The sequence below is a fragment of the Pezoporus occidentalis genome, unplaced genomic scaffold (genome assembly GCF_034315485.1).
Source record: "Pezoporus occidentalis ecotype Australia unplaced genomic scaffold, CSIRO_AGI_Poc_V1 ctg16, whole genome shotgun sequence".
In the NCBI taxonomy this organism is placed as follows: Eukaryota; Metazoa; Chordata; class Aves; order Psittaciformes; family Psittacidae; genus Pezoporus; species Pezoporus occidentalis.
This window is the reverse complement of record NW_026913425.1, coordinates 1,405,721-1,414,987: the sequence shown is the minus strand read 5'-3', so window position 1 is coordinate 1,414,987 and position 9,267 is coordinate 1,405,721. Positions and strand designations below refer to the sequence as shown.

The 9,267-nt window shown below is 45.2% G+C and overlaps 1 protein-coding gene across 4 annotated transcripts in view; it reads left to right on the top strand.

Annotated features, from left to right (window-relative positions):
* Positions 1 to 245: 245 nt before the first annotated feature.
* ADAMTS6 (ADAM metallopeptidase with thrombospondin type 1 motif 6) overlaps positions 246 to 9,267 on the top strand; it is a 150,534-nt gene continuing 141,512 nt past the window's right edge. For 2 of the 4 annotated variants that reach the window (XM_062612297.1, XM_062612294.1), the window contains exons 1-3: positions 246 to 861; positions 4,964 to 5,371; positions 6,058 to 6,422. In XM_062612297.1, the coding sequence (XP_062468281.1) occupies positions 5,275 to 5,371; positions 6,058 to 6,422 (462 nt within the window). In that variant the 5' untranslated portion in view covers positions 246 to 861; positions 4,964 to 5,274. Of the gene's footprint in view, positions 862 to 1,349; positions 1,516 to 4,963; positions 5,372 to 6,057; positions 6,423 to 9,267 lie in introns of those variants that run through there. The other 2 variants (XM_062612295.1, XM_062612296.1) reach the window with 2 other exon arrangements.

Sequence of the window (9,267 nt, the reverse complement as noted above, 5' to 3'; positions counted from 1 at the left end):
GGGCACCGGTATGAGAGGGGAGAGACCGCCCGGGCCCGCCGGCCGCTGCCTGCACACTTAAGGCCGCCCCGCCAGCTCTCCACGGCCAGGCTGGACTCCCCTCCAGCAGCACCGGGCAAAGCGGCTGCACCAAGGACGTTACCCCACTCCCCACCTCCCACCCCCGGCCGGTTCTCGTTACCCCGCCTGTACCCCTGTCCCACACCCCCGCCGCCACGTGACATGGCGCGCATGCGCAGCGGCTGTGCCGCCGTCCCGGGGCACATCTGCGGCTGACGTCAGCGTTCTCCGCGCCGTCCCCCGGGCGAGGCTGCCAAGCTCCCTGCTGCTGCCGCGCTTGGCTTGGCCGGCGGCCGCAGCTGGAGGAGGTCTGAGGCTACTTCAACCAAACCTTCCTGAGCCCTCCCTGCTCTGTCTGCCTCCTCTCTCCTCCTCTACCCACCCCACTCTTCCCCCCCCCGCTCTGTCTCGCTCTCCCCCCTCTCCCCCCGTAACTCAGATGATATTCACATGGTATTTTGCACAGAGGAGGCTGCTGAAGAGGAGGGCACCCACCCCCCCCCCAATATAAGCCTGTTTTTCCTTCCTTTCTCCCCCCCCCCCCCCTTTTTTTTTTGTTGGAAAGACAAAATATGCAGGGTGATAGGTTGGGTGAATTGATGGCATCCTTCCTCTTGCCAAGCCAGCCCGTTTTCTAAAACCCTTTTAGGAAGGAAGGCTAGCGAATCTTACTCAGTTGGAGAATAGAGCCCTGATGGTTGCTTGCACAGAGGGGGAAAAGCAGAGAGGAATACGGGAACCGTCCTGTGCAATCCCCATTGTTTGAAACTTACTTTATATCTGAAATTGAAGATGAAAACGGTAAGGAAGATTTCACGATATTCAATGAAACTTTTTGCTTTTCTTGTGTCCTGAGCGATGGTGCGTGCAGGGCTTTAGGGAGCGGGGGGAGGTTTATATAGTATTAGGTGAGGTGCATTTGGAGTAATTTCAGAGAGAAGTCTCTGATGGGGGAAGCGGGTGCAAGGATTTTCACCCGTAACGAGCAGTGATTTATGAGAACGGTCTCAGTGCAACTTTTTTACATATATTTTTATTTTTTTTTCACACTTTTGATACTGAGCTGTTGGTAGAGGGGGCGGACGGGGGGATCCCAACCGAGAACCAAGCAACAGATGAACCCCAGAGGAGCCCCCAAGCCCCGAGGACGACTTGCCGCCGCTGCTTGGGGTGTCTCTGCGCTCGGTCCCGCCGTCCTCTGCAGTGGTCAGACAAGTGCACGTTCCGTGCGGGGGGGGTGGGGTGGGTGGGGAGGGAGGCGGCTCCGCTGCCGTCCCGCAGCCCGGTGCCGGCGGGGATGCCGGGCTCGTCAGGAAGATGGAAGCGTGTGGTTTTGATTTACTTCGAGCCGCTTAGGATTTGCCAGACTTCCAATCCCGCGGAGGCGCGTTTGTCCGTGTGTGCCTGTCTGCGCCGCGGCCCGGGGCTCATAGGGACTTTGTCTGGTGGGAGGAGGTAAGTGGGCTTTCGCTCCCTGGCAATGCGTGTGCGGGTTTTGTCTTCGGGATTTTCTTTCATTGTTGTACAAGAGAGAAGAGAGAGGAGGGAGGGAGGGAGAGTCAGACTCTTGTTTTTATTTGGGCTGCCGGTGCAACGCGTTTGGGCCAAACGCCAAGTGTCTGGGTCACACGCGTTTTATCCAAATAGATTCAGCGCTGCTGTCTGGAAATGGGCTGCTGAAAGTTAACTAGGATCAACTCCACCGCAGCAACCAGACTCTTCCCTTCAGCCTCCCTAGGGAGGAGGGTTTTTTCTTTTTTTTTCCTTCTGGATTTTCTTTGAGGAATAATGTGTCTGGGGACCTCCAACTTGATTTAATACTAGTTTGTTAGTTTTTTTGTTTTACTTCATGTGCGTGCAGACGCGTGTAGTACGCGTCTGTATACGTGTTGGGCTGTGTGTGTAGCCGTGTATATTTTCCAGTCTGTCGACTTTTTTTTGGGGTGTGTGTGTGTGCTTTCTTTGCATACTCTCCTCACTCCTCGACAGCAGGAGTCAGTGGGGCGGGGTGTGCCGTTCGCGACCCCATTGCCCCGGGGGCCAGCCGGCCGGCCCCGCTGCACATCAGGGCTCGCACAGCGGCAGTTCTGCTCCTCACGCCTGGGCTTCTGGCTCATTCCCGGGGAGGAAGGATGTGTCCGTCCCCTTTGTACGTGTCCCGCTCCGCGCCGCCCCCCGGCCCCCGTCTCTTCTCACCAAGCTGTTCACGGTGCGGGCTGCGCGCCGCTGTTTTCGCCTAGGGAGCTCCCGGGGGCACGGCTAATCCCCGGCTTTTGAAGCCCAGCGACGCTTTTCAGGGCCAGTCCCGATACCTGTAATTGAATTTGTGTGATTGATGCCGCCCGCCCCCCGCCCCGTCCCCTCCCGCCCTCCCTCCCTCATCATTTCCGTAGCAACCACTCGTACTGCCGGCGCTGCGGGACGGCCGGCCCTGGCCGCGCCTCCCCTCACCGCGGCGGTCCCCGCCGCCCGCCGGGGCTGGAGAGGGCGGGAGGGCGGCGGGCTCCTCAGGGCGACGGCGGGGGAAACAGCCGGTGGAGGCGTGGTGACCTCGCCGCCCTTCGCCCGCCGGGAGCGGGGCTATTTCCCCCTCGCCGCCTAGTTCGACCCTTCCATTCCGCCTCGAAGCGTCACCCCCGGTTGGTCTCCGCCATCCGGCGCGGTGGTGTCGCGTTATTTCGGCAGTTCGCCTGCGACCGGGAGACCTCCCTGCTGCTGCCGCCTCGAAGCGCGCTGGAGCCTGACGGTTCTGTGGTGAGCGACCCGGATGTGGAGACCTCGGAGCCATGGCAGTCCCCATGGGTGTGTGGCACTGTAGGCACGTGTGGGGATGCTCTTGGATTAATGGTCTCCTGATAGCTTGCCTGTCCTACAACTTGAGCTATTTCAGTTTAAGAGGTGCTTTAGCTGCCCAAAGGTGCCTTTGGGTGGATGGAGGCTCCCCATGCAACCCAGAGGTGACTTGATCTGAGCAGTTTGGGAAGTCACCTCCTCATAGCCCGGTCTCTGCCCCAAAGTCTCCTGGTATGTGTTTATGCCCTTTTTCTACTCGCTGAGTTTCAGTGGGTGGGAAGCTCCTGGTACTGGTGACAGGACTGCCAATCTTGTCAGTGCCTCCACAGAAATGGCAGTACCAACACGGCTTTGTCATCGGCACCCTAGATTCCAAAAAGCATCTTATGCTTCTTCTTTGCTGCTTATGATTTATAGTTAGGCAGCATTTGTGGTTTTAGATGATGGTTCAGGACATGGAGCCACACCTGCCCTGACAGGTGGGTGAATGTGTAGTTGAGCCATGAGATGGAGGAAATGCTTTTTACTGTAACCTTGGTGATGACCGAATGTGCCATTTTATCAACAATTAAAAGTGGAATACTGAATATGTGCTTACTTCAAACTTCACACTAGAAGTACTGTTTCTGGAGTTGCCTGAGTGTTTCATTCTTCATGTCTCTTGACTGCTCCTTAATTCAGAGCATTAGTGTAGCTATGTGTAGTCTGCCTGTATCACTGCTCAAGTTGGCTATAATACTTTTGGAAAGGAGGTTAAAAACTTTGCTAAAGTTTCCAGAAAGCCTAAGATTAAAAGAGTTTTTTCTTGTGAGAAGCTTGGAATGTGGGACACCATTTCAGACAGACATCTGCAACAACAGTAGACAGAGGGTGACTGTTGGACGCTGTTGACCAACACCCACCATGTGGGCATTGGGTGTCGGAATAATGGACACTAATTCACATCTGGTATTCTGAGCTACCTGGCTCTTTAGGTACTACAGTTTTGGGAGATCTTAATGTTAGAATAACTTATTATCAGCCTATTAGGCTGAACGCGAGCTCCATGTTACGATTTTTTTCGGTGAAGTAAAAGCTATGGGACAATGTTACCTCTATATATGGCAGTAACCAGTCATTACTGGTCTGCAGTGTCCAGTTCTGGTGTCCGTGCATGGAAAGGGATGCTGATTAATTGGAAAGGATTCAGAAAATAACTGCAGAAGTATTTAGACATCTGGAAACTGGATTGAACAGAGTGAGGTAAACCCAATACTTTGAGCTGCGTATCAAGAAGTGTACAGAGGTGCTTATATCAGATTATAACTACCCATGCAAGGAGAAGAAAGCAGCTCATTAGCAGATGGGGTAAAGCAAGATTCAGTGACGGGAATTTGAAACTGGACATTTGCAAATTAGGAGTAAGGCATGTTATTTAGTGTACTAATGTAGCCGAAGAGTATAGGGTTGATTATGTCTCTTCAAAATTTGTAAGATATTCACAAAACTTTTTTGACAACAAATACGTGAAAAATTAGAATGTGTGTGATGGATAGCTTCAGATACTGAAATGTGATCTTTGGTATTAGAATGTGCAGCATTTCCATTTAAGAGAATGAGAATTCTGCCTGCATAAGCAGAACCCAGGCCCAAGTAATAACAAAATACATGCTGCAGAAAGATCAGATAACTGTACTCTGGATTCTTTCCCAGGTTCTTACTTTGTCAACCAGTGTATATGGTATAGTTATTCACCGCTGAAATCAATGAGTGCACAGCATTGATTATACCTGGAACAAGTCTGAACACAGCATTTCAGCAGCAAGAAACCTTAATTTTATGACTCCTTATGCCTATTTAATACAAAGTCAATGTGTACACCTTAAGCGGAATAGCTCTGCTGCTCAAGGTTAATAGTAATTCATAGTTTTTGTAAGATTGTGACCTTGGACCATGAGTAATAATGATTGACTGTTGTTTCAAAAATAGTGCCTTGCCTGTTCACTGTAATGGCTTTGTGTTTTGTAATATAGATCTGTTTTAGTAAAAAGAATTTGCCTTGACTTATTTGAGTAATTTTCTTTCTTTCTTCCTTTCCTTTTTTTTTTCTTTTTTTTTTTTTTCTTTTCAGGAAAAGAAATGGAACAAGTTCAATAACTGTCCAGTCTGATATCTTAAGGAATCTTACAAATACTTATTCTGAATTGAGAAAATGACTGCAGATATAGAAGAAAGTACAGGTTGTTGGAAAAGGATACCTGTCAAAAGGTGGAATATCCAATAATTAATTTGAAGTAATATAAGATAAATATACCTGACCTGTTATGGTGTGATTCTGGAGTGGAGTTAACTCTGTAGCACGTGGGTAGCTCCCTGAAGAGAAAAAAAAAAAATAAAAAAAGGTGCTTTCTGTTTTTTTTTTTTTTTTTTTTTTCCTAAATTATGGAAATCTTTTGGAAGATGTGGACATGGATTTTGAGCCTAGTCATGGTTTCATCGGAATTTCACAGTGACAACAAGCTTTCATATAGTTCTCAAGGTAGGGTTCAACCTCTAGTTCATAAGAAGCATCTGTTCTTGCATTGCATGTGGGTAGTATTTTCTAAACCATGTTTATATAATTCGTGAGATCATATGGGCTCTGCTCTTAGGTTTATCATGGAATTTTATATGCAGCAAATCTGATTAAATTTGTAATTTTAATTTCTTTCTGGTTTTAACTGTAGGAAAGCCTTGCAAATTAAATACAGTAAAATGTTGTACTTGATAGTAGTTTAGAGACTTAATACTAACATATTAGACATAATACTAACATATTTTTAAACTATTAAGTGAGGATCTAGTCTTATGTTGATCCATTAGCATGTGTAGTTTTTTAATAAAATGAAGAGCTGTTTACATGTTTTTACATGTTTTTAGTTTAGAATTTAGGCCCAAATATTTATGTATTTTGGGTAAATAGGAAAAGATATTTAGTTAAGAACTCGTGTTATTTCCAGTGATATCAAATAAATAGGAAACTGAACACATTTTCTTGACTTAAAAAGAAAAAAAAAATTATTTAGTAAAATGCTGCATCTTGCATTTAAAAGAATGACAAAAATTACTTTTACTCATGAGGATGATAAGATATAACCAAGTATGGCTTATGCTTATGATACCACTGTTATATTTTCTTCTCTTCTGTGCCCACTCCTTGGACTGTCTTACCTTGTGATTACAAAGAGGAATTCCTGTCTTACCTTGAACATTACCAACTAACAGTCCCAATAAGGGTTGATCAGGATGGAGCCTTCCTCAGCTTTACTGTGAAAAATGATAAACCCTCAAGAAGGAGGAGGAGTACAGACCCTTATGACCAAGAACTGGCAGCATCTAAATTATTTTTTAAACTTTCTGCCTATGGGAAGCACTTTCATTTAAACCTGACTCTCAACACAGATTTGGTGTCCAGACATTTTACAGTAGAATACTGGGGGAAAGATGGACCGCAGTGGAAGCACGATTTTTTAGACCACTGTTACTACACAGGATATTTGCAAGACCAACACAGTACAACTAAAGTGGCCTTAAGCAACTGCAATGGTCTGGTAAGTGCACATTACATGTTCTATGTAATAGTGTGTTTGTCCCTTTCAAGTTACAGAATAACAACTTACTTGGCGTATTTTTCAGTTTTCCGAGTCCCTGCAAGAAGCAGACAGAAGGATGCAGAAATCCTCTAAAACCTTATCTGGGTCCTGGGGAAAAGTAGCCATCAGTTTTTCAAGCTTAATTTTAGGTACTAAGACACAATTCTGTAGTCCTTTAACAGTCAAAGTTTTCAGTGTTACAGTGTCTGCACTAGGGCTGTGACATAAGATCTGTTTTGGGATCCTTACAGGTTATAAAAGTGTTGCAAGATCAAAGGGTGGGAAGGAGGAAATAGTGTATCCTTTAGGATGCCAAATCTCTCCGCAAAGACATTGATTGAACTAAACACCTGCTTGTTGTCTTTGAGAAACCTAGAGTAAATAACAGAGAACAGAAATTGCTTGCGGTGGAAGTTGTCATTGCTATAAATTCAAGGATTGAAGAAGAAAGTAGGTACTTTGCAAGTACTAGCATCGGAAAGTAATTATTTACCTTCTTTAGAAATACTTTGTTTACAAATTGTAAGCAGTTGTATTTAAAACTGGGACTAGAAATTCTCATCTCTTTCATTCTTGTTTCACTGTTCATCTCTGGATCATGGGGTCTTGCAGGGAGTAAAACTGTGTTTATTCCCAACAGAAATTAGAAATCAAATGCAAAAAACTTTAAAATATTGGGTAACAAAGTATTGAAATAGAAGAGCGTGACTAGGAAATGCTAAATCAAGAGCCAGTAATTTCTCTAGTAAAAATGAATGTATGTATAACAGTTATTCGTTCTGTTTTAATTATAGTAGAGCACTGGTCAATCCTTTCATTAGGAATAGTCAGATCTAACTAATTGCTAAGGAAAAAAATAAAGATTTCGTAGACTTGCTATACTAATTCCTGTTTATCCTTGGAAATGCTATTGGGTAGCGTATCTTGGTATGTTATTTACAAATAAAAGCCAGCTGCTTCAAACCTAGATAGGTTGCATTACATCCAGCTACTTGTGGTATCCCTGATTCAGTCCAGTTAACATTTGGAGTACTCTCGAGGAAAAAGGATTTAATGGGGATTTCCAGGGTTGAGTGAACACTTTCTGAGAAATGTAGTTAAAATGATGTTCCACTGAGTGCGGTATGAGAGTTTCGTTAATGCAGGTATGCAAGTCTAAATTTAGTGCAATTTCACTTTGGTTTTGCAGTTCACATATAACAACTCTTTTTGTCACAGTTATTTAAGCTCTTAAAGTAATAGATTCAGGCATTTTGCTTTTGGGCTTATTGCAGCTAAATGCGCTATGGAGACCAAATCCCTGCTTTCAGGACTAGCTTCTTACACAGATGCATGCAGCATCTTTTAATCTCCAGAGTTTCTGCCTGCTGAGGCACAGAGTGGTTGGCTCCCTTGTAGCCTACAGTCATGCACCCGCCATGGTGCTCCCCTTTCAGTTCCCCTCTGACGCTGGCTGGGGAGTGAGCCAAGAACGCCTGCAAAGGGGTGCAATGGTAGGCTTGACTCAGTGTCATCCCCTACCGTATAGAAACATCTCTGTCACCCAGTGTTGGCAGGGCCTTCTTGGTAACTGAGTGTGGGCGTTACCACTCCATTCAGATAAATCCATTACAGTTATTTTTAAATGATGATTCCCACTGAGAAATATTTTGTTATAGAGCTGGGGGTTAGAACATATTTAATAAAGCAATTAGCAGTAAATATCGGAGACAATATTATTTGTTTTAGAATTGGTGATAGTTCAGAAGATGTCATGCTTAAGGCATTTGTTGTATTTTCCAGACTGAGTATTGGTCTGTAAGAAACTGCCAGTCGCATTCTGTATAGTCCTTGATTGACATCTGTCTCAAAGCAAGTCATTTTAAGTTTAAACCATGGAGTAATGTTTAACAGTGGGTGTTGCTCACAAGCCCAATTTAAGCATTCCATTTGTTCCTGTTGTCTTGTTAGACTTCAGGATTACCAAGTGAGTCAGATTTCTTCCCCACAGTCAATGTTTTGTGGTAACTCTGTTTAGTTATTCAGGGTGGTCAGGTGAGACCATGTTCTAATTAATGTAAATAGTATGACTTTGAAGAATACTTGTATCTGAGGTGAGTTCCAGTGCAAGGAGGGCTTTCTGTCAGTGGAGTTATAATTAAAGTGATAAGCAGTCATTTCACTTCACTGTTTTCTGCTTCAGCCTCTCCCTCTATGTTTCTCATTACCAAGTGCCCCAGAATTACAGGCTGCTGCTTACTGAAGTTTCATTCCAGCAATTTCCATCTGCGGGGCCCTGATTATGCTATAAATTGTCTGAAGTTCTGAGGAAAGCTCTGTAATCCAGTGAGCAGTCATGTGAGGAAATTGAAGGTCTTGTCCGGCAGGCTTGCTGGCTTCTAAACTCGTATTTAGTGTATGTTACGTTTGTGGATGGATTGCAGGTTTGGCCTTCTCATGAAAGAGCCTGCAATGAGCAGCATTTAGGGCCTTTGGATGTTGGGTGCAAAGCAGCAAGCCTGAGGCATTGCTGAAGCTGAGTATGTCATCCTGAAGGAAAGGACAGAAGAAATGGTATTAGACTAGCTGAAGAGAGAGCTTCACCTCAAGGGAGAGAAGATTGTCTAATTCTGAGGATACCAAGTCTTGAAGAAGAAAAGCTTTGGAGCTCATAGTAGTGGAATTGACCAGAAATCAAACTTTTTTGCATTCTGACCCACCTCTGTCCTTTGCCTAGTGTCAAAGCTCTTAAGTGACTGCTTAAACAAGTTTTCTGCGGTAGTGGCTGTTCTCATTTTCAGCTGAAAAGCCCAGCAGTGAGAAA